At 39.0% G+C, this 25,543-nt stretch overlaps 1 protein-coding gene across 5 annotated transcripts in view; it reads left to right on the top strand.

The window, feature by feature from the left end:
- Positions 1 to 25,543, top strand: part of PEX1 (peroxisomal biogenesis factor 1) — a 61,825-nt gene that overhangs the window by 29,854 nt on the left and 6,428 nt on the right. For 2 of the 5 annotated variants that reach the window (XM_040472689.1, XM_040472688.1), the window contains exons 14-21: positions 2,044 to 2,233; positions 2,437 to 2,603; positions 4,041 to 4,175; positions 7,233 to 7,297; positions 10,726 to 10,868; positions 10,947 to 11,050; positions 11,849 to 12,025; positions 13,419 to 13,649. In XM_040472689.1, the coding sequence (XP_040328623.1) occupies positions 2,044 to 2,233; positions 2,437 to 2,603; positions 4,041 to 4,175; positions 7,233 to 7,297; positions 10,726 to 10,868; positions 10,947 to 11,050; positions 11,849 to 12,025; positions 13,419 to 13,649 (1,212 nt within the window). Of the gene's footprint in view, positions 1 to 2,043; positions 2,234 to 2,436; positions 2,604 to 4,040; positions 4,176 to 7,232; positions 7,298 to 10,725; positions 10,869 to 10,946; positions 11,051 to 11,848; positions 12,026 to 13,418; positions 13,650 to 14,810; positions 15,009 to 15,287; positions 15,419 to 17,361; positions 18,129 to 25,543 lie in introns of those variants that run through there. The other 3 variants (XM_040472686.1, XM_040472687.1, XM_040472690.1) reach the window with 3 other exon arrangements.

Genomic DNA, 25,543 nt, shown 5'->3' on the forward strand with positions numbered 1-25,543 from the left:
AAATGATCCTATGGTTTTTATCCTCTTTTATCCAAATAAATGTTTTTAAAAATTTGATTAAACATTGTTTCTTTACCAGCACCCTGATATGCTTTTTTTTTTTTTTTAAGTTTATTTATTTCTTTTGAGAGAGAGAGACCACGCAAACAGGGGAGGGGCAGAGAGAGAGAGAGAGAGGGAGACAGAGAATCTCAGAGTCTCTGCACTGTGAGCGCAGAGCTGGATGCGGGGCTCAAACTTAGGAACTCTGAGGTCATGACCTGAACTGAGATCAAGAGTCAGATGCTTAACTGACTGAGCCACCCAGGTGCCTCCTGGTATTCCTTACCCACTATGATTTTAGCACTCATTTCTAATGTGTGGGTTTTTCCCTCACACCACCAAGCAATTCTCAGACACCAGATGGGTGTGCTACAATTCAATTCAATTCTGATACCATCTAGTCAAGATATCATCAGATTCCACAGGTTAAGTAAGAGCTGAGTCCTCTAAGACTGCTCTCCCCTTCCAATGCCAATTGGAAGTCTAGCTTGTTACCTTTGCTTCTGACCAACTGGCTATAAATCAGAGATTCCCCCAACCCACTCCTTGGCTTTGATTGATTTGCTAGAGTAGCTCATAGAACTCAGGAAACTAGTTTACTCAGTAGATTACTGGTTTATTACAGAGGCTATTAAAGGATACAAATCAATAGCCAGATGAAGAGATGCATAGGGTGAGGCTCTATTCTTACAAAGTTGCTTCTCTCCTTGTGAAGTTTAGGGCTGGCATGGTGGCTTAGGTTTTTGTGGAGGTTTCATTACATAGGCACAATTGATTAAATCTTTGGCCGTTTGCAGTTAATTCAACCTCCAGTCCTGGAGGTTTCCCCTTCCTGGAACCAAAAGGTGGGACTGCAAGTTTCAACCCTCTATTTATGGTTGATTCCCTGGCCACCAGCCCCCCATCCTTAGGTGCTTTCTGAAAATCACCTCATTAACATAAACTCTGGTGTGTTGTGAATATCAAGACACTTTTATCACTCTTATCACTTAGGAAATTCTAAGAGTTTTAGGATATCTGTGCTAGAAACAGGACAAAGACCAAATATATGTTTCTTATTATGAATCACAATATCACAAGCACATATGGTCCATCGTCCCCTTTGGAGACTTCTGTTCATGATGGTTTTAGAGACAGGGAGCTCAAAGAAGAATGTTCTAGGGCTGGCAAACACATTTTAACCTCCTCTTTAAATTTTTTTTTTAATGTTTGTTTATTTTAGAGAGAGAGAGATAGAGTACGAGCAGCAGGGGGCAGAGAGAGAGAGAGAGAGGGGGAGAAACAGAATCGGAAGCAGGATCCAGTTTCTGAGCTGTCAGCACAGAGCCCGACGCGGGGCTTGAACCCACGAACCTTGAGATCATGACCTGAGCCGAAGTCAGACACTTATCCAACTGAGCCACCCAGGCGCCCCTTAACCTCCCCTTTAAAATTTTTATCCTAAATATTCAGGCCCTGTGCTAATTAACTGTTATTGAAAAAAGAAAGTATTATACCTATTATTAAGCATAACACAATGGTAGTGGGATTGGTCATTGAATATCATTTTAGAAGTAAGTTTTATAGGAACAACAACAAAAGCCACTCTTGAACCAAATGTTACTAAAAAGGCTTCTTACGGGAGAAAGAAATAGCAATCGTTTATCAATGTGATTTTTTTTTTTGCAACTTTATTGAGGTATATTTGAAGACAACAAACTCAGTATTTAAAGTGTACAGTTTGATCGGTTTTAACATGTACATACATTATATATTGTATATACACCACTTAATATGTATAGACCATAAAACCATCACCACAGTTAAGGTAGCAAACATTGCCATCACTCTCAAAAGTTTCCTGGTGCCCCTTTGCAATCCCCGCCCCCCCACTCAATCTGCAGACAACCACTAGTCTACTTTCTGTCACCGTAGATTATTCAACCTGATTTTTTCAAAATATATGTACTAAAATTTAAATTTGAGTAAAATTAGAAATCGAATTTTGTGTTTTTTCTTTAGGAGCAAAGATGTGAAATGCTACATAATGTAATAAAAAATAAACTGGGCTCTGATGTAAACAAGTTCACTAATCTTGACCTGCATTGTATAGCTAAACGAACTGAAGGGTTTGTGGCTAGAGATTTTACAATGCTTGTGGATCGAGCCATACATTTTCATCTCTCTCACCAGAGCATATCCACCAGAGAAGGTATGTGTTCTTATTCAAACCAAAATCTGAAATTGTTCCGTTGCAGAGGAATGTTAACATCCATTAATGTAAGTATTAAATATATTCTATTTTAGTATACAAGCAGTTTAGTAGAAAATCGACATCTCCAGCTAAGATGGTAGCATATTTTGAAGATTCATACGTAGATGTGACTACCAAAAGTTGTGTTTATTTTTAAACAGAATTAGTTTTAACAACATTGGACTTCCAAAAGGCTCTCCAAGGATTTCTTCCTGCATCTCTGCGAAATGTCAACTTGCATAAACCTAGGGACCTGGGCTGGGATAAAATTGGTGGATTACATGAAGTTCGGCAGATACTCATGGATACTATCCAGTTACCAGCCAAGGTAACTTTTAAAAAAAAAAGAAAAAAGAAAAAAAGAAAAAATCAAGTATCCCAGAAGAATTACTGAATGGCTTTATGTGTTGATTTGCCTACTCTCAGTTTGATTAAAGAAAACTTTATTGAGTTATCAAATAAATGCCAGCACTATTTTTGGCACTCTAATGGATTTTTTAAAGTATTTGATAAAGTCCTTGTCTGTAAGAAACTTAGAAAGCTGGGATGATATTTACAGTAAATATATTTTGATGTGAATTTCACAATTCTTGTGTTTTGCTTGAATCATTCAGATTTTACTAAAGCAAGATGAACTGTCAGCTGGGATTTGAACAAAAATGGGTAGAAATAAGCTGAAAGAGTCATCTAGGTCCACAGAACTGTTGGAGTAAGCCAGATTTCCAGACTCTGGGTGTCAGTCCTGGAAAGATACAGTTAGCAGGCAGCATAGACCAAGCAGGTGTCAGGATAAAGGGGGCAGAGGTAAATTTTTCAGAATCTAGGTGGTAGTGCATTTGAACCACAAACCTGAGAAACGAGTATCATTGCATGAGATCAGGGATCCATGCAGAGAGATAAAGACATGGGTGAGTAAGGACCTCAGTTATATGTAACTAGATGGCAAGTCCTGGAAGTGTGGCCAGTGGGGCCTGGGACACATTGAGTGCAGCCCAGGACTGCAGGTTGAAGCCTGTCAGAGAGAATGCAGGCGTGGAATAACTTGCCAGCAGGATCATGATGCCAAATGCTGAGTCTGGGCATTGGAAACCAGATGCGCAGAGACTCTCTGCATGATGGCTGACTCTGGGGCCTCTTCAGATCAGAATGGAGGTAGAGATGGGGTTAGAATTTTGTCAGCAGGTGGAACTCAACAGGCATTCCTCACAGAGGAATCCAGGATATTGCTGACAGTAGCCTGATGTCTGGCTCGCCTGTTGACACAGTCTTCTTGCTCTTTGGTAATTTAGAAGCAGTCAGTCGCTTGCTTAGCATGGAGACTCTTGGGAGAGCTTACTGTTATCATTACACATACTTCTCTATTATTTTTCTTTCTTTGATGGAGTATATTTGAATACGCATAGTTATCATAACTTGCCCTGTGAACCATACAAGGGGAAGGCAATCTACTTGTTAAAAGATTGTTTTTATTTTCTTAATGTACTTTTTATAATATTTTTAAAAGGCAGGAAAAAAACACGAAGAAGTTCTGATGCAGTTGTGCCCACTTTATGTAGAGTGTATTCCATGGTCCAGTTGGTAAAAAAATCTGTGGTAATTCCTTTGAACTTATGCACTGAGTAGGAATTTTATTTTCTGTCCTTATCCTGTTAATAAAGGTGGCAGTTACTAACAATCTGAATACTTTTTCTCTGTACATTGACTTGGGCTGCTCCTTAGTTATTTTTTTAGACTTAGCTCTTGATCATAGTTCTATATTTTTCAGTACCCAGAACTATTTGCAAACTTGCCCATACGACAAAGAACGGGAGTACTGCTGTATGGTCCTCCTGGGACAGGAAAAACCTTACTAGCTGGAGTAGTTGCACGAGAGAGTGGAATGAATTTTATTAGTATCAAGGTATGTTTTGCATTTATCTTTTCTTCTTTTTTCTATTGAGGTAAATTTACATAACAAAGTTATGTGGTGTGTAATGCAATTACAGTGCTATGTAACCACCACGTCTCTCTTACTTCAAAACGTTTTCATCCTGTTCCCTGTCCCCCGAGCCCCTGACAGCCACTAATCTGCTTTCTGTCTATGGATTTTCCTGTTCTGGACATTTCATGTAAAAGGAGTCATGCAGCATGTCGTGTTTTGTCACCAGCTTCTTTTACTTAGCATGTTTTCAAGGTTTATCCAAGTGGTACTGTGTGTCAGTACTTCAGTTCTTTTTAAAACTGAGTGATAATGGTGTGGGTATGTGAGTTTTTTATCCATTCATCATTGGGGGATATTTGGGTTATTTCCACCTTTGGGCTCTTAGGAATAATGTTGCTGTAAACACTTGTGTACACATTTCTCTGTGGACATAGGTTTTTGTTTCTCTTGAGTGTGTACCTAGCAGCGTAGTTGCTGGGACATGTGCTAATTCCGTGTGTGACTTTCTGAGGAACTGCCAGACTGTTTTTCCCAGTGACTGCATCATTTTCTATCCCCACCGGCAATGATGAGTGTACCTATTTCTCCATATCTTTGCCAACATCATTTATGTTTCTGGATTGTAGGTTAGTCTCATATTTGGAAAACGAGTAGCAGCTCTCCATCTGTTAGTGAAAGCTGTGTGGGAAATTGGATAATGAGCCACTTCTTTTTTGTAGAGCTTATGATAGTCTTAAGGTAAACAATTATAAAATAGAATTATAAGTTCTTTAATATATAAATATATAAAACTTTATAAATATAATAAACTAGAATTATAAATTATATTAATATATATAAATATAATAAGACATTATAAAATAGAATTATGTATAAATACTCAGATAAAAAAATCAAACTGTACCTGAAGGGAGGAGAAAACCTAGAAGACTAGGGGCTGGAGACCACATTGAGACAGGAAGCTGGGTTTTTATAGCTCTGTTCCTTGTTGGCTGTATTTCATCCTTACGTGGGCCACACTGTGCCTGAGTTTTTTCCAAAGTGCATGTAGTAATTAAGGGACACAGTAGCATACAACTTTGGGTAGTGCCTCAGGCTGCCACGGATGTGTCATTATGGTCTGAGGTCCGATATATTATTTGTACTGTTTCAGTAACCCCACAATATTAGTTTACCAAAGAGTGATTAGATTTCAAAGGAAAGGAATCATATATTGTAGCTTTATTCATAACTGATTGAGAAATATGCAGTTGGGTTATGCCTACCCTCTTTTTTTTTAATGTTTATTTTTTAGAGAGAGAGAGAGAGAGAGAGAGAGAGAGAGAGAGACAGACAGCAGGAGGAGGGGGAGAAGCAGAGAGAGAAGGAAACATAGAATTCGAAGCAGGCTCCAGGCTCCTACCTGTCAGCACAGAGCCCGATGTTGGGCTAGAACCCACGAACCATGAGACCATGACCTGAGTTGGAGTCGGACGCTTAACTGAGCCACCCAGGCGCCCCAGGCTGACCCTCTTTTTAATCACATGATTTTTGTGTGTGTGTGTGTGTGTGTGTGTGATATGATTACATGGCTACTGGCTACCCTGGCAATAATGGAGAAACACTGTAACTAAAATTTCCCTACCTTCTTTTTCTGGATTCTGGAATAACTGTGATTATACATACTCTTCTTTTCTGCTTATGACTAAACTGTAGTTTCACTGTTAAAAAAATAATATTCAAGATGAAAGATATTGTTGTATTTCAGATTGTTCCATTAGGGAGGACATTTTATCCCTTTTAGTAAACCTTCAAATCACAGTTTGGGATGAATTCTCAATGGAAAGGTTTCAGTGAAGAGAATTCTCTCTGGGTGGGTAAGAGTAGATCCTAGGAGACATGCATCAAAGACCGGGGCCATCTCTGACACCAGTATGTTGCCTTGTTCCTAATATTTTGCCTGGCTTCTTGTTCCATCCTCTTTGGCTCGTGATTGCTAGGAAATCTAATTAAATGCTAGTATATTAATAGATATCTAGCTGGCTTAATATTAGAAAGTCCTTATTTGTGGTCACATATCCTGATCAGTATTTGGTCTTTTGAGGTAATGATTTTTCACTGGAGATCACGTTAGAGCCTATTTAGTTTTTTAAAAGATCCCAATTTAAGCAAAGTTTATCCTCATTATTAATTTTGTTAAATGGAGTAGTTTTGAAAGTTTTTCAGTTGACTTAGAAAAGATGATCTCTTCTGCACCTCTGTACAAATAAACTGGTTTCAGTAATTGAAGATGATTAAAATAATTCATGTCTCATTACATATTTTTTGTAGTCTCCAAAAATTTGAGATAGATGGAAGATTTTCCCTTTTTAGCCATTTGTTACTAAACAAATAATTATTCAGTATTTATGCAACACTGTTTTTGGCACTGGGGATTCAGTAGTGAACAAACCCACCTTTTTGGAACATACATTTTACTGGCAGAGAGAAACAAGAAACAGACACATTCACTATATAATGTATTATCAGATGGGAGAAGGTTCTATGCAGGAAGACAAGCAGGATAAGATGGGGTCATCACACAGGGCCTTTCTGGGGCTGTGGCCTTCTGTAGAGAGCTACGCCATGAGATGGCTAGACAGAGGAGACACAAAGTGTGGAACTTGTGATGGGATATTTATTCTAGCCACATAATTTTTGAAATGTATTTAAGAGACATCTGTTTAATCATATTAAAAGAATTTCCCATGAGGGTCCCCTAGGTGGCTCAGTTGGTTAAGCATCTGACTTCAGCTGAGGTCATGATCTCGCATTCGTGGGTTCAAGCCCTGTGTCAGGCTCTGTGCTGACAGCTAAGAGCCTAGAGCCTGCTTCAGATTCTGTCTCCCTCTCTCTCTGCCCCTTGCCCGTTCACACACTCTCTCTCTCTCAAAAGTAAACATTTAAAAAAATAAAAATAAATTTTCCCATTAGTGCATTTGGACTAAGTCCTAAACAAAAATTATATTTTGTTTTTAAATAACTTTATCTCAGGTCTAATTTAATTTTATCTCCTAGGGGCCAGAGTTACTGAGCAAATACATTGGAGCAAGTGAACAAGCTGTTCGGGATATTTTTATTAGGTTGGTTCCCTCTGAATATTTTTTAAGTAATGGACACTATCATTTTTCAGTGCTTTTTGGTATTCACTTGTTTATTTTAGAGAACTGATGTTTAAAACTTTGATTTATGTGGATTAATAAGCTAGAGAATTCTCCAGATATCACTTAAAATATAACATCTTTGGGGGCACCTGGGTGGCGCAGTCGGTTAGGCGTCTGACTTCAGCCAGGTCACGATCTCGCGGTCCGGGAGTTCGAGCCCCGCGTCAGGCTCTGGGCTGATGGCTCGGAGCCTGGAGCCTGTTTCCGATTCTGTGTCTCCCTCTCTCTCTGCCCCTCCCCCGTTCATGCTCTGTCTCTCTCTGTCCCCAAAATAAATAAACGTTGAAAAAAAAAAATTAAAAAAAAAAAAAATAACATCTTTGATATTAAATTCTGGAAGTTAGTATTATATTTACAATAGAAATATTCCTAAAATGCTATCTCAAAGGAATCTCAAAGTAGATTTTTATGGGAAACACATAATTACTCCAGTTTAATTAAGTTGGCCAAATGCAATGTTAATTTATAAAAGAGATAAAATAAAATTATTATGGCATTTATATAAAAATACAGAAGATAATATTTAAGGATTAAAGTAAAATTTTTAAATGCAAAAACTACTGTTTTATCCCAAAATTTCATTATAAAATATGATCTGTAGTTAGGAGAATATAATATCCTTATATTTTATAACTTTTTAAAATATTTATTTTAAGATAAGTCTCAAACCATGAGATGATGACCTGAGCCAAAAAGTCAGACACTTAACCTACTGAGCCACCCAGGTGCTTCAAGTTCATAATTTTCTAAAATATTTATTTTAAAATAAGTCTCGAACCACGAGATCATGACCTGAGCCAAAGTCAGACACTTAACCAACTGAGCCACCCAGGTGCCCCAAGTTTATTTATTTTGAGAGAGAGAGAGAGAGAATATGAATGAATCTCAGGCAGGCTCCATACTGTCAATGGGGCCTGATGTGGGGCTCAGTCTCATGAACCATGCGATCATGACCTGAGCTGAAATTGAGAGTTGGACATTTAACCCACTGAACCACCCAGGTGCCACCTCATATACATTTTAACTAAAATGAACTCTTTGGCGGCACCTGGGTGGCTCAGTCGGTTAAATGTCTGCCTCTTGATTTCAGCTCAGGTCATGAGTCATGAGATTGAGCCCTGTGTCAGGCTTTGCTTTGAGTGTGGAGCCTGTTTAAAATTATCTCTCATCCTCTCTCTCTCTGCCCCTTCCCCACTCACTCTGTGTCTCTCTGTCTCTAAAATAAATAAATAAATAAATAAATAAATAAATAAATAGTAATAAAATAAATAAAATGAACTCTTATATATCCACCACCCAATTTAAGAACATTAATAGGAAAGCATTATTAGAGATAAAGGCAGTCGTCACCATATGGTGACAAAAGATTCAGTTTACCAGGAGGATATTACAGTTCTAAAATTGTATCCAATACCCTAGCTTCAAACTATTTAATAAAGGCAAAAATTGATAGAATTGCAAGGAGAAATTGATAAATCCACCTTCATAGAAGACTTTCACATAGTTCTTAGTAAGTAGTTAGATTGAGGTTTAAGAAAAACCAACAAAATAGTAAAACTTCAGAAGATTTAAACATCATATTCAAGATCTAAGCATATTTAGAACACATACCCAACAACTGGAGAGTACATCCTTTTTAAGCACACTCGGATATTTTTGAAAATTGGCCACATGGGTGGCCAACTGTAGTAAGTTTCAAAGAAACAGTATCATACAGTCTATTTTTTGAAAACACAAGTTAAAATAAATAACAAAAAGATAATCCCCTCATGTACTTTTAGATTCTTAAAAATAAAACTCTTCTAAATAATTCATGGGTTAAAGAAGAGATCATAATGGAAAATCCTGGGCACTAAATAATAATGAAAATGCTATTAAAATTGTGAGATGCTGCAAAATTTATTTCAAGGAAAATTTATAGCCTTAAATTTTTAGGGGAAAAAAAGTTAAAAATCACTATGTATCCATCTCATGAAATTAGGAAAATATAAGCTAAAAAAATAAGTAAAAAGGAAATAATAAGAGCAAAAATTAATGAAATAGAAAACATTTCAGTGGAGAAGTTCATAAGCCCAGATATTTTTGACAGCCTAGTACAATTGATAGATCTCCAGCAGGACTGATAAAGAAAGCAAGCATGAATTAATAGTATTAGTGATTAAAAAAGGGGATATGACTAAAGTTATACCAGAAATGTAAAAGATAGTAAGGGAATATTATGGAATAATATTACAAACTTTATGCTGTTAATACATTTAAGACTTGGGTGACATAGACAAAAATATAATTGACCAAAATCAAGCAAAGAAGAAACAAAATCTGAAAAATCCTGTAACTATAGGAAACAATTGAGTCACTAATTAAAAATCTTTACCCAAATCAAACATGGTTTTCTGAGAGTAAACTTTCAAGGAACAGGTAATTCCAATCTACTTATTGGCCCTGGGAGATTTATCTTATGTGCCAGTATTTCATGAGCTATGTATTGGGTTTTTTTCATTCAGCCTGACAGGCTCTATAAAGAGCAAACTGAGGGTTGGTGGAGGGAGGAGGGGTGGGGATTGGCTAAATGGGTGATAGGTATTAAGGAAAGCACATGGGATGAGCACTGGGTGTTATACATAAATGGTGAATCACTAAGTTCTACTGAAATCAATTTTACCATATAGGTTAACTAACTAGAATTTAAAAACTTGAAATTAAAAAATCAGCACAACAAGTATTCTGTATGGGTATTCTGTATGGGTGATTCTTCAGACATCTAGTTCACCCTGTTACCAGGTATGGAATTTGTTTTTCATTAAAACAAAATTTAGTTAATAAATTAAAAGCAAAGTTCAAATTAGGAAAAGATATAATATATGTAACTAAAATATATTTTATAGAGATCCCCTATAAAAATATGTGAAAATAATGAGCTTGTCAAATTTGAAAATAATGAGCTTGTCAATTTTAAAATAATGAGCTTGACAAAAGACGTGAATCAGTATTTCACAAAAGTAAAGGTGGCCAATAAGCATATAAGAAATGCTTACTTACAATAAGAATCAAAGAAACATTTCACTTATTGAATAAGACTCTAGTTTTTGGTTTAGTCCCTGTCTAGAAAGTATGAGTCTTAGGCATACATCTTGACTTATTTATTGAAAACAAATTTACATATACTTTTTATTCTTTAAGGATTTGTTATGAAGATTTAAATAAATACACAGATACATATGTCTATCTGTATACAGATACATATATGTACATATATATATATATATGTATACACACACACACACACACACACAATTACTTTACAAACACCGAAGCCCTATTCAAATATGAAATACTGTTTTTCCCAGAGCACAGGCAGCCAAGCCCTGCATTCTTTTCTTTGATGAATTTGAATCCATTGCCCCTCGACGAGGCCATGATAATACAGGAGTTACAGATCGTGTGGTTAACCAGCTGCTGACTCAGTTGGATGGGGTAGAAGGCTTACAGGGTAAGAACTGCAAATACAGAAATATATTATTGTAACAGATTTCACCAGGACTTAGTAAAGAATTTTTTTTTTCCCTAGGTGTTTATGTATTGGCTGCTACTAGTCGCCCTGACTTGATTGACCCTGCCCTGCTTAGGCCTGGCCGACTTGATAAATGTGTATACTGTCCTCCTCCTGATCAGGTGACAGTTTCATACTTTGAGTCCAAAACTAACAAATGCCACACTCTTTCCTTATGAACTTCTTCCTGGTAACAGCAGTTGTCCTTAGAAGACCAGCTTTAGGCAAGGCCTTTGCCATGATTTGCTCATGGCATGGAAGGATTCTGAATTAGATGGAAAGCCCAGCCATTTCCATGCAAGTCTGAAAACTTTGTAGTCTTTCAGTGTTAGCAGGTTGGGCAAAAAGGAAAGAAACCTAAAGTATGTATGTCCACATGCCCTGTGCTCAAAGATCACAGGCCTCATTATCCTGGCAAGACTCTGAGAATCAAGCGTACGACTAGTGTGCATTAAGCAGGTTACACAGAGATGAGGTTTTAACTGTTTCTGGTCTGTGTTGTTCCAGCTCTTGTCCTCAGATTTAGAAACTGATGAATAAATGAGGGAAAGAGCAAATAGACAAATGAATTGTCGAAGGTATAAAATATCTAAATATGTCATTTGTAGCTATTACTTGGATGTTTTCTTTTGAAACACTTTCTGGGCACATTTGTTGAAATCTAGAAAATAAGCACTAAGAAATGATTTACACTGAATGGTTAAGAATGTCGATTTTCATTCACTTTCCTATGTCTCTTCTGTTAGGGAGAAAGTTCATCTATCCTCCACAGAGGATACATAGTAGATTGGTGGTACATTTTTCAACTTGTAAAAGCTCATTAGAGATACAGTTAATTTGTAAAAACAAAAACATAAAATACACAGTTTAATATTTAATTTTGTTTTATTTGTTAAGTCAATTAGTTTTTCTCCCTTCAGGTGTCACGTCTTGAAATTTTAAATGTTCTCAGTGACTCTCTACCTCTGGCAGATGATGTGGACCTTCAGCACGTGGCATCAGTAACCGACTCCTTCACGGGAGCTGACCTGAAAGCTTTACTGTACAATGCCCAGTTAGAGGCCTTACAGGGAAGGCTGCTGTTCTGTGGGCTCCAAGTAAGTTATAGGAGATCATTGCTGTGGTGTTTCAAGAGGAAGAAGAGCAGTTCACGGTTAAAATTCCAACCTTAAAAAAATCCTATTTTTTAACAACTTTAGTAAAACTGTATACAAATTTACCTGTAGTCAAATATTCCATAGTTGGAATATTGGCTCTGCAGAGAACTTGTAATTATGAAGTATTTAAGTGTCTGTTTCTTTAATGTTACCTTACTACTGACAAAATATGTTGGGGAATGGAAGGATATTATTTAAATTGGGACATCATGAATGAGAGAATAGGAACAGAAATATATTGAGATTTTTAGTTAGTTTTACACTTAAGAAAAAAAAAAATCAGAGTATTTATTTTGAAGCTCAAATAGTCCCAGATCTGGCCCATAGGAGCTGCTTTTAGATGGTCTCTGTGTCCTTTTGATTTGTCCTCTTCATTCTTTGATCATGTACTTTCTTCCTGATACAACAAGGTATTCTAGCTGTATTTTGTACTTTCTGTACCCCAGACCTAACATCAGTCTTTTCCTCTAAGGATAGTATTTTTACAGCAGATAATTTGACCTCTGCTACATTATGGACTTTACTGCATAGTTTCTAGGAAGGGTTTTCCTTTGTACTCCTCTCCCCTATGTTTTGTTGAGATTCTTGCAGGGCCTAAAGTTCCTAAATCAGATATTACCAAGTTTTTGCTATTTATTTTGGCAAGTCACTGAACTTCTCCACCCTCTTCACTAACAGAAAACATGTTCATGTATAAAGCACTATGTAATGACAAAGCACTGCATGACGTGGTTGACTCATCATTTCACAGTTGAAAGATTCATACAAATAAAATTCAGAGGTATGAATCCTAGCTTTGTTAGAGTTCCTGGGGAGATGGTTGGTAAATTATGTACACATTCCATCTTATTTTAATAATTAAATTTTATTATGTGCCTCAACCGTTAGAAAAGTAGTAAGAGCCAAAGTTTGGCTCAATGCATGTTTCCTGAATGCTGGTTGTTTTCTTTCTGTAAGCGTCAGACACCCTGATCATGTGCTGTCTGCTGGTAAGGATTCGTTACATAATCAGGCAGCCTACTTAATCTGCCACTGAGTCATATTAATAATGGCTCAAACAGCATTTGCACAAAAGAAACATAGTTGGTGCCTGGCTCTCAGAACTGTTGTATTCTGGGTGTGGGAGAGCTGTAACACCTTTGCCATTCGTGCCATATGTACTGGTCTGTGGGGATCATAGAGGACAAGAACCTCACCAAAAAAATAAGAGCTTTTTTTGGAAAATGCCTCTGGTTTTCCTCGTACTGATCTGTTAAAATGCTATCTGTGTTGCTAATTTCAGAGTCATAGATTATTTAGATTTTTATAACTGTTGTCCTTTTGTGTGTTTTAGGATGGAAGTTCCAGCTCTGATAGTGACCTAAGTCTGTCTTCAATGGTTTTTCTCAACCACAGCAGCGGCTCCGATGATTCAGCTGGAGATGGGGAGTGTGGCTTGGAGCAGTCCCTGGTTTCTCTAGAGTTGTCTGAGATGCTTCCAGATGAATCAAAATTCAATATGTACCGGCTCTACTTTGGAAGCTCCTACGAATCAGAACTCGGGAACGGAACATCTTCTGATCTGGTATCATGTTCAGTCGCCATTGTACGGTTCTGATGCGTAAAGCCATAGTGTGTCCAGTTGGACAGTGACTTACCCCCTAACCTGCCTCACATGTACTTTCTGGTTGGTTGGTTCTTCAGTGAAGTAGTCTTGTTTTCCCTTACTCACACTGATGAATCAGCTCATTCCTCGTTAAGAGCTGTGAAATGTAGCTGGCAACAAAGAGGGAGCCAAAGTAGCCACTGGTGGTGAGGACCCTTTGGTTCCTCGCAGGTTTATTATCTCCTTCATTAGTTGTTTTAAAACATCTTTGGTCGCAGATCCATTTTATATTAAACTCTATTTATATTAAACTCTGTTATCATTAAGATAATTGAAGATGAGAAATTTGATGTAACGTTGCAACAATGAAAATGTTGTGGGTGATATCCTTGCTTTTCTAAATTAAAATAGCATTTCACACATGTCCGCAAATTATTTACTGTGGTTCACGATTACTTTATTGGTACAAGTAACAGTTATATTTTTGGTTTTTGTACATCTGCTTTAATCTAAAAATGAACTATTTTGGGGCACCTGGGTGGCCCAGTCGGTTAAGCATCCATGATTTCAGCTCAGGTCATGATCTCATGGTTTCATGAGTTCAAGCCCAGGGTCAAGCTCTGCACTGAATGTGGGGCCTGCTTGGGATTTTCTCTCTCTCTCTGCCCATCTCTCTAGCTTGTGCTCTCTCTAAAAAAAAGTAAAAGTAAACCATTTTTATTTCAAAGAATAGTAAGCTGTTGTTTTATTTCTAGTCTTTAATTCTGTTTTCTGTTTCTTAACTTCTGTACTATGTTCTCCAACCTTATACTAGAATTAACTCTATTTGCTGAAACTGAGAATAAGGCACATTTGGAACCTGTCACTAGGACATTAGTGTGGTGAATTTAATAAAAAGCATTAAAACAATTTTTTGTGTTATGGCAGTTTTCACTTTATGATGGTTGAACGACATGTAGAAGATAAACATATTTTGAACTTGCTTATTAATTCCAGTTAATTCAAATGTAAGCTTGTCCATGTTAAGGTTTTACTGCTTAAAATGTTTAAATTTAGCCTTGGTAAATATATACTTCTTTTCTCCCTCTCTTTTCCTCCTTTCTCCTTCCCCTTCTCTCCTTCCTACACTTAACCTTGCAGAGCTCACAGTGCCTGTCTGCACCAAGCTCCATGACACAGGACTTTTCTGGAGTCCCTGGGAAAGATCAGTCGTTTTCACGACCTCCAGTGTTCAGAACATCCTCACAAGAGGGTTCCCAAGAACTTACACAGGAACAAAGAGATCAGCTACGGGCAGATATCAGTGTCATCAAAGGCAGATACCGGAGCCAAAGTGGAGTATGGCTTTTCTCCCCCCATCCCCATGAAAATTGTAAAAACTGTAAAAACTGTTTTTCCTTTTTTGATGTGTGTTTTGGTTAGTAAATGAGCTCTATTTATAAAGAAGGGACTGAAACACATTGACCATTTGATTATATGCATTCTGCTTTCAAACAATTTTTAATCTTACGAGAATGTTTGGTCTCCTAAAAAAAACCTGATGGAAAGAAACAACACATGGGCTGCTACTTTTTCCATCACAGCCCTAGGTTAACTTTGTGTCCTTTTCTGTTTAAGGAGGATGACTCCCTTAACCAACCAGGACCAGTCAAAACCAGTGTGGCTATTAGCCAGTCGCATTTAATGGCCGCCCTCAGTCACACAAGGCCATCCATTAGCGAAGACGACTGGAAGAATTTTGCTGAACTGTAAGTAACCGATTCTCCTTCAGAAGTACAGATATTACAGGGTGACAGTTCTTCACTTAAACTTTTGAAGTTACTTATAGTGAATATATAAAAGGCCACTTCGAGCCAATAGCTATGCATTTAAATACCCCAAAACTTAAAGAGTACTGAAGTAAAAAATGAATTTTCATTAACTGGTTCACTTGATTATATTTGAATTATTTATAATGAACTGGTTTCATTTTTAATTTTTTTTTCAACGTTTATTTATTTTTGGGACAGAGAGAGACAGAGCATGAATGGGGGAGGGGCAGAGAGAGAGGGAGACACAGAATCGGAAACAGGCTCCAGGCTCTGAGCCATCAGCCCAGAGCCTGACGCGGGGCTCGAACTCCCGGACCGCGAGATCGTGACCTGGCTGAAGTCGGACGCTTAACCGACTGCGCCACCCAGGCGCCCCTGATTTCATTTTTAAAGCTTTGAATAAAAGGAAAATTAAAATCTCAAAATGATTCCAATATAGTTTGTAAAAATTGTTCTGAAAAATATACCTGTTTTACTTTCTTTAAATGCATTCGAATTTATTCCCTTGTGGACTGTGGCCAGCACACATTTAGATTTACAGGCTTCTTGCAGTTGTCTCTGGGCACCTTAGAAGTTGGAGACCCATAGATTGGGGACCATTCACGTTAAGGATTTCATTTAATTCAGTGCAAGAAAGGTTTATTCCCGGTTCTAGAAGTTACAACTCTTTAATTTTGTAGTAGTTGGGGTGGGCATGTGTGGGTACACTGTAAAGGCAGAAAGATTTTCCCTTCTTCCCTTCTTGTTCTTTGGCTGGTCTATTAATTAACTGACCTAAGACAGTAACAGGAGAAAAATAACTTCTTACATACAGGAGCTCCATTAAAATAGATATGCCATCCTGAACTAAAGAAAGAGGTTAGGGGCCTGGGGCTTCAAAGGGGAGGCAGGAATTCACAGAAGGTGAAAAGAGCAGATGTTTGCCCTGCTGTCAGTCTTGCAGATTAAAAAGTCTTCTCTGGTAATAGGAAACTAAACTCATCAGTCAGGTAAGGGAGGGAAAAAGCTTCTCCTGAATCTGCTGGGTCTTGATCTCCTTCAGCTCAAAATAGTCTACATGCCAGAGTGGCGCTTCTGCTCCGCCTCAACACGTATAAGTAATATGTGCTTACTGTAGAAAAATCAGAAAATAAAGAATAAGAAAACAAATTCCCCTTAATCCCACCCCTCCCAAAGTATACATTTGTATGTTTTTTTTTTCTTCACTAAAACACTGCACGTATTGCCATAGAGCAGGCCCGCTTTCATCCATCTTGAACATTCTTTCACATTTTAAATGTTGCTGCTTGGTTTTTAATGTCATTTTATAGTATGGCTAGGCCACAATTTCCAATATTTGGATATTTAAGTTGCTTCTGGATTTTCCCTATTACACTAATATGATAAAGAACTTCCTTAGAGCCAAATGTTTGCACATATCCTCCATTATCTGAGTTTGAGGTGGAATTGTTGGAGCATAGGATACATTTTGTTTTTATGGCTTTTGAGATCAGTTGCCTTCCAGAAACACTGTACAGCCCAATACATGGAAAGGGCCAGTTTCACCACAACCCTCACTAACATTGGGCATAATGTCTTTCTAAACTTGGCCAGTGTGACTGGAAAAAAATCTAACAATTTACATGCCTTTGATTAAAACAGTAGGGTTTTTTTCATGTCACTGCCATGTGCATTTTATCTTTTCTAACTTGTCTCTTTATCCCTTTTGCTACTTTTTTGATTGCAATGTTTAACTTTAGAAAATTTAAGAACTATTATTTGTTAGGTTTTCTTCCCCCAGTTATTTCCCTTTTGTTTCTTAAAATATAATCTGTTTGCCAACAATTCCTTGTCTTTTGTAATTTAGAATTTACATGTATTAAATATTATCTCTTTTTAAGGTATGAAAGCTTCCAAAATCCAAAGAAAAGAAAGAATCAAAGTGGAACAATGTTTCGACCTGGACAGAAAGTAACTCTAGCATAAAACATACTTTTGATTTTGTTTTTGCTGGCTTGTTCCTATGTTGTGACAGTAAAAATGGGATCTGTAAATTTCTTTTTAACAAATTAGGTTAATCTATAAAATCACAGACTGGCAAACCTATGGTTATGTCATAATCAGGATTACTTGAGATTAATTCTGTAGAATAAATTGGGATATTTATAACTGATTGTCTTATTTCCTATAAATCTAAATTAAATCCTTAGTGAAAAAATATTGTCTTAATGGTGTAACTAATTATTTTCTCATTTGAGGAAAATACATTTCTTAGAACTCACATATTCAACATCTTCCTTGCATTTGACAAATCTTATACTTAGCACCTTTGACCATTTGAAAATGTCCTATTATTTACTGATCCAATGCTCTGTTCTTCTATCAGAACATGTAGACTTTACATACAATTCCAAATAAGTTCAGTTATTCCCACCACCAGAAATGAGATCGTATCCCCTTAATATACTACATCTAGTTCCAAGGCCAAGATCTTAAATGAGGTCCATTCCCCCCTGATCCATCATGACTTTGTCTGGATGTTCTCTGATCTGTGAACTAGATGTAAACTGAGCCACCGTCAACACAAACTGTGTATAGTAATGCAGTAGGAGAAAGGAAAAGGGAGAAAGTTAGGTGAAGTATATAAATAAATACATGAAATGGCAAAGAGGGGTTGCCTGTGTGTTTCTGTCCATTGAGCATCTGACTCTGGACTTCACCTCAGGTCATGATCTCATGGTTTGTGAGATCAAGCCCCATATCGGGCTCTGCACTGGTGGTGTAGGGCCTGCTTGGGATTCTCTCTCTCCTCTCTGACCCTCTCCCCTCCCAATAAATAAGTAAACATTTAAAAAAGAAAGAGAGAAACAGCAAAGAAAAATGTACAGGCAGCAACTATTGCCCTTTCTACAATTAATCATGAGGTCATGGTTGGTAATTTTGATTTCTTTTTTCTTTCTTTTTTTTTTTTTTTTTAAAGCTTATTTATTTTTGACAGGGAGAGAGAGAGCATGAGTGGGGGAGGGGCAGAGAGGGAGACACAGAGTCTGAAGCAGCCTCTAGCCTCTGAGCTGTCAGCACAGAGCCCGATGCGGGGCTTGAACTCACGGACTGCGAGATCATGACCTGAGCTGAAGTTGGACGCTCAACCGACTGAGCCACCCAGGTGCCCCTGGTATTTTTGATTTCTGTCTTCAGTTACTTATTCCATGTTTCTTTGAGTTCAGCCAGAACATCAGTGGATTAGTCTTTTAGTAGGTGGAATGGTCTAAACCTTCATTGCCATCTGAGCTACTGGTGGTCTGTTTATTATCACAGAAATCTTCCATTAACTCCTACTATATTTAGTATTACCACAGGGTTCCATCCATACTTCTCCCATCCTTTATCATGCAGCAGCAAGACTGTTCACTCAGCCGACACTCTAACCCTCCCACACCTTCCAAACCACTGGAATCATCACTGTGTTCCTCTTGTATTTCTCCTTTGCTGACCTCTCAATCAGCAAAGCCCAGAATCACAGGGAATGGAGGCAGAGATTTTGGGTCACTGAGGTATTAACAGAGGAGTGCTATCCCCCTTCCTCTTTAGTTCCCAGACCCTTGCTTATATAGAGGCCATGGTCATGGATTCACAGCATATAACAACTGTACTGTATTTATTCCAACCTCACAAATTGCGGTGTCCTTGGAAGGCCAGCTGATTCAGGGTGCTGGGTGTTTATGTTGAATATAGTGAATTCTGCTGGTATAGCCTACCATCTTCCTCTTCAATGTGAAGAAAATTTTGTGATCAGAAAGCAAGTGTCCAATGGGATAACTTAACATAAAAACATGCGAGTGAGTCCTTGAAAGATGGTATTGGCAGAAGTTTGGAGGACAAAGCAAACCCAATTCCAGAATGTGCCCCTCCAGGGAGGACAAATTGCCGCTTCTTCCCCTCTGCTCATTCTAAGAAATCTGACCATACTTTTCCTGCAGACCTCCTCACTGCCAGTGCTCTAGTCCTGCTCTCACAAATCTCTGATCACCAGGTTATTAGCCACAGACTATGGATTAGCATGGATTTTTATATCAGTCATCTCTACCTCCTGCCACAGTGGAAGAGACATGTTGCTCCAAAATTCTGCTGCCTTGGAGGGTTTTCTGTGTCCACTGGTCATCAGGGCTAGTATAGTAACAGTGCCTTCACTTAGACGGGTAGGTCACAGTGGAGTTCTGGGTCTCCAGGAGTTAACATTAGCACAGGCCCAGTGTCTCTGATAATCCCCAGAATGTCTGGTTATTTCTCAGGATACCTGGACAATGGTCTGGTGAGTGGCTTCAGGTCCTTTGGGGAAAACTTGGAGGAAGCAAGATCCATAGCAAGTACTTATGATGCTATTTCAGGGCCCTTTCCCTAGGCACCTGGCTTCCTCTTTCTTTGACCTAGACCTGAGACTGGGTCAGGTGCCATGACTATGTTGTGACGACTCCAATCAGACCTTTGTTTATTAAGTGGAAGATTTTTAAATTCTAAAAATCAAATAGGATCTTTGACCATCTATTTTGGTCTTCAGGACCCCACAATTAGTTGGGCAGCACCAAAGAACCCTGCGGGTCAGACCCTTGTAATAAATGCACTGTCTTCTGGTTATGGTAGCCACATCCACCTGGCTTCACACATTGCAGCTACCTGGTCTCTGCTATCCCAGGATCCACTCATCCCCACTGAAACCAGAAAGCCCATTTGTACTGCAATGTCTCCCTATCAATTGCATCTCCCACCAGTTGTCACAGTTTCTACAGACAGAGTCACTCAACAATCTTTCCAGCACTCTCTCCCTTGCCTTCCTATGCTCCTTGGCAAGTGAATTACTGAGTCACGTGATTTCCATTACAGCCACACATGGCTATGTGACATAGTTCTAGATAGCACAAGGAAATAGAAATCCCTGGGACAGGCTTTCTTCCTGAAATGAGGGCACAACCTTTAGAGATGCAGCAACCATCTTCAAACATGAAGGTGAGAACCATGGGTGACTGAGGCAGTGCAAGAACACAAGGAGCCTGTTTCCCTGAGAGCACCACTGAGGTGACCTACTAGCCCTAGATGTCCTATGCCCAGATTTTTTTATATGCCAGAGACAGATAAACATCTTGATTACTTCTCTGAGTAGGGTACCTATTACAACCAAGATCAATCCTAACAAATACACCAGTGTATTTCTAAGGCCTTGTTGAGGGAGTATTTTCTGACACCCCCTCTATCTTGGGGGACATGGTTGGGTAGTGGTAAGTTGGTGAGTTAGACATGATTCATTCACTCAACATGTCTATCTCAGTCTTTGAATTTCTTCCTTTATGTTACACCAAGGTATTTCAGCCATCTCAGTGAGGTAGGAGGGCTAAAAGGACTCCACTTATTTTTATTGATTACTTTTTCAAAGAAAGTTTTGGTTTATTATTTATTGGAGAGAAAGAGCATGTGCGCACATGAGCAGGAGAGAGGGGAAAACGGAAACAAGCAGGCTCCACACTCAGCACAGAGCCCTATTCGGGGCTCTATCCCATGACCATGAGATCATGACCTGAGCCAAAATCAAGTCAGAGGCTTAACTGACTTGTTAAGAGACTTAACTTAACTACCCAGGTGGGACCCCTAAAGGGTTCCATTTTATAAAGGCTCCATCCCTGCTGTTTTTCTGCTAGGCCTCATTTACTTGTATTCCATATTTTGCCTCTGAAGAAGCCCAAGCAGCTATGTTCTCACTTCAAGGAGGAAGCAAGAAAGTTAATCCTTTCCTGAGTTTTGTCCTAGGCCCCCAAACACCTGATGACATCTAAGAAGACCCAGATTCCAAGCATGTTCTAGGACATTAGCTTCAAACAAATCTTAGGTTACACTGGCATCAAAACCCCTTACCTTCGGTAATTTATGGAATAACACCTATAGTTCACCTGACACGCACCTTTGGTCGGATCCTACCCTGGATTCCCCGGGGGAACATGTACCCTAGATTCCTCCCTTCCAATACAAACCCCTAACCCCAAGTGACAGACATTCTTTCCTTTCTGAGTCTCCCAGACCTCCATCTGCTACTCTCTACCTGTCACACCACTCAATAAACTCTGTTTTCACTTTCTCTGGCTCACGTTTGATTTCTATCCTGCACAAAGCCAAGGACCCTCCTCTGGGTCCTTGGACCTGGCTTACCCGCATCATATTTTGATGACATGAAGGAACCCTTAGAGGAACAACGGTACCCCAAACTACATCTGTGTAGTACAATTTGACCTCCTCACCATGCAGGGGTACTGGTATGTTCCTCCTCTGGGAAACAGAGTTGGAAAGTACAGGGTTACTTCCTATCTCTGTACTTTTTCTGTGAACTGGACTGTTCTCTGGGAAGAAGGAAATGTGGAAAAACATGTCTGGGGACCTGTTCTCACTCTCTCCTCTCCTGGTGCTCTGACAGCACCTCCGGGGATCCCAAGACAGAGCAGGATCTCATGGTGGTGCACCAGGGCTCACTGGTGCATTTCCCCGGGCTAGTAACTCAGATGACCACAGGAGGTTCCTCCTGCTCTCTGCGTGCTCTGCTGGCTCCAAGTTTTACTTTCACCACAAACTCTCTCCACTCTGGCTTCTGGACAATTTCAAGGTTGTTGGTTGGCATAAGAGACTGAGTCACTAGCTCTGAAGAAATGGGACTCTTGCTTCTTTTCCCCTAAGGGAACAGTCCTGTAGGGAACTCTGTCTCATGGCAACTAATTTCTGGCTCGGCCAGGAATGCACATGGAAGGATTGATCATCCAGTGCTGTGACAAACCCCTACAGCAGTTTTAGACTGCTGCTTGGGAGAAACCAAGACACATCAAAGAGGAAGATCAGTTCCTTGGTGACTATCTGAGAAGTTGTCCCCGTAAGTAGCCCATTCCACCCACCACTTTGTTCCCCTAGAATAGACTCCTAACTGTCTCTCTACTTTTTTGTCCACTGTCAGGTGACTGTGTCATTGCAGTTCTGGTACATCAAGATTGAATTGAGGCAATTCCGGGACAGTAGAACTGCCTTAAAGATTGTTGGACAATCCTGTTGTTGGACCAAAGGATGGTCCTGCCGCCCCAGTTGCGCTGGGTTATTGGATGATGGTAGAGGAGACACACGGCGGGCTGGAAATGTGGCAGGTATGAAGGAGTGGGATTTACACCCAGGCTGGTTTTCTGTCTTTTGTAGACCACACCCTCCTACTCACAGTGCCAGACCTTATCATGCTGCTGTGTCTGCTGTGTCACAGGCTCAGTGGCATCACTGGGCATGTCCAGAGATGTCTACTTCCTCCCTTCCATCTTCTTCTTCCCACTTACCTTTGAGCTGTTTGCTTCACTATTGCTTACAAGCACATTGGAAACTATCCCATTTATAGGATTTGGTTTGTCTGTATTACTATCGTCACATTGATGAATGGCATAATTCCTCGTCCCTCAGAACCTCTCTCTCTCTCTTCAGTTTCTAGGAAACCCTGTGACTTTCATCCACCTCACTCAGCTGGGACCACCAAGGCCAGGAACTCTTTACTCTACCTTAGCTCTCTGGCATTCCTGACAATACTTTCCTAGAATCTTATCCTCCCTCTGTACCCAACCTGATTTTTGCTTAATGCAACACAACTGTTTGACTTCTGTTGTGCATTTGGATCCTTTTGTTGTATTTGCCTGGAAGGACAACATCCAGACCTGTCCTTTGTCTATTTCTGCCTCAAGTGCCATTTAAAACATCTGTTTTGCCAGATTCCCCATTCTGGGCTAGCAAGTCAAACTTCCTCTCCCCGTTTATATTATACACTTAATTTCAGGATAATTATCTAGCAGACTCCATCTAAAACCTTAGCAGAGTGAACTGCTTTTGCTTTCCTCTTGTGCCTGGAAAGATAAAGGCAGGAAAACAAAGTGCAGAATCTGGGTCTTATGTGACTGAGGGAAACCATAGTGTCACAGAAGAATCCCCACATGCAGGTCCTAAATGGGGGCTGCTATGAACATCCCAAGGATGCACTAGGGTGCATCCTAGAGAATTGAGCACAATTTAAATTGGGTAATTTAAAGAGAAATTAATATTGCACTGTAATGAAACTTGGCTTCAATATCAACTGCATGTCGCTGTCCAGGTTTCCCAGCACCACTTGCTGAAGAGACTGTCTTTATTCCATTGGATATTCTTTCCTGCTTTGTCAAAGATTAGTTGGCCATACGCTTGTGGGTCCATTTCTGGGTTCTCTATTCTGTTCCATTGATCTGAGTGTCTGTTTTTGTGCCAGTAAGTACTGTCTGGATGATTACAGCTTTATAATACACCTTGAAGTCCAGGATTATTGATGCCTCCTGCTTTGGTTTTCTTTTTCAAGATTGCTTTGGCTATTTGGGTCTTTTTTGTTCCATACAAATTTTAGGATTGTTTGTTCTAGCTCTGTGAAGAGTGGTGGTGTTATGTTGATAGATGTTGCATGGAATACATAGATTGCTTTGGGTAGTATTGACATTTTAACCATATTTGTTCTTCCTATCCAGGAGCATGGAATATTTTTCCTTTTTGTGTGTGCGTCTTCTTCTATTTCTTTCATAAGCTTTCTACAGTTTTCAGTGTATGGGTTTTTCACCTCTTTGGTTAGATTTATTCCTAGGTATTTTATGGGTTTTGGTGCAACTGTAAATGGGATCGATTCCTTGATTTCTCTTTCTGTTGCTTCATTATTGGTGTATAGGAATATGACCGATTTCTGTGCACTATTTTATATCCTGTAACATTGCTGAATTCATGGATCAGTTCTAGAAGTTTGTTTGTTTGTTTGTGTGTTTGTTTGTTTGTTTTGGTGGAATCTTTTGGGTTTTCCACATAGAGTGTCATGTCATCTGCGAAGAGTGAAAGTTTGACCTCTTCCTGGCCAATTTGGATGCCTTTTATTGCTTTGTGCTGTCTGATTACTGAGGCTAAGACTTCCAACACTGTGTTGAATAACAGTGGCGACAGTGGACAGCCCTGTATTGTTTCTGACCTTAGGGGGAAAGCTCTCAGTTTCTCCCCATTGAGGATGATATTAGCGGCAGGTCATTCATATATGGCTTTTCTGATCTTGAGGTATGCTCCTTCTATCCCTACTTTCCTGAGGGTTTTTATCAAGAAAGGATGCTGTATTTTGTCAAATGCTTTCTCTGCATCTATGGAGATGATCGTGTGGTTCTTGTCCTTTCTTTTATTGATGTGAAGAATCACATTGATTGTGTTGCAGATATTGAACCAGCCCTGCATCCCAGGTATCAATCCCACTTGGTCATAGTGCATAATTTTTTTAATGTATTGTTGGATCCAGTTGGCTAATACCTTGTTGAGGACTTTTTGCCTCCATGTTCATTAGGGAAATTGGTCTATAGTTCTCCTTCTTAGTGGGGTCTTTGTCTGGTTTTGGAATCAAGGTAATGCTGGCTTCATAGAAAGACTTTAGAAGTTTTCCTTCCATTTCTATTTTTGGGAACAGCTTCAAGAGAATAGGTGTTAACTCTTGCTTCAATGTTTGGTAGAATTCCCCCGGAGAGCCATCTGGCCCTGGACTCTTGGGTTTTTTGTTTGTTTGTTTTTTGTTTGTTTGTTTTTGTTTCTGGGAGATTTTTGATTACTAATTCAGTTTCTTTACTGGTTATGGGACTGTTCAAATTTTCTACTTCTTCCTGTTTCAGTTTTGGTAGTTTATATGTTTCTAGGAATTTGTCCATTTCTTCCAGATTGCCCATTTTATTGGCATATAATTGCTCATAATATTCTCTTATTATTGTTTTTATTTCTGCTGTGTTGGAGGTGATCTCTCGTCTTTCACTCTTGATTTTATTTGCTTGGGTCCTTTCCTTTTTCCGTTTGATCAGACCGGCCAGGGGTTTATCAATTTTGTTAATTCTGTCAAAGAACCAGCTTCTGGTTTCATTGATCTGTTCTACTGGGTTTTTTGGGGTTCGATAGCATGGATTTCTGCCCTAATCTTTACTATTTCCTGTCTTCTGCTGGTTTGGGGTTTTATCTTGCTGTTCTTTTTCCAGCTCCTTAAGGTGTAAG

This window comes from Herpailurus yagouaroundi, unplaced genomic scaffold (genome assembly GCF_014898765.1).
Source record: "Herpailurus yagouaroundi ecotype Mexico unplaced genomic scaffold, PumYag 100, whole genome shotgun sequence".
Classification (NCBI taxonomy): Eukaryota; Metazoa; Chordata; class Mammalia; order Carnivora; family Felidae; genus Herpailurus; species Herpailurus yagouaroundi.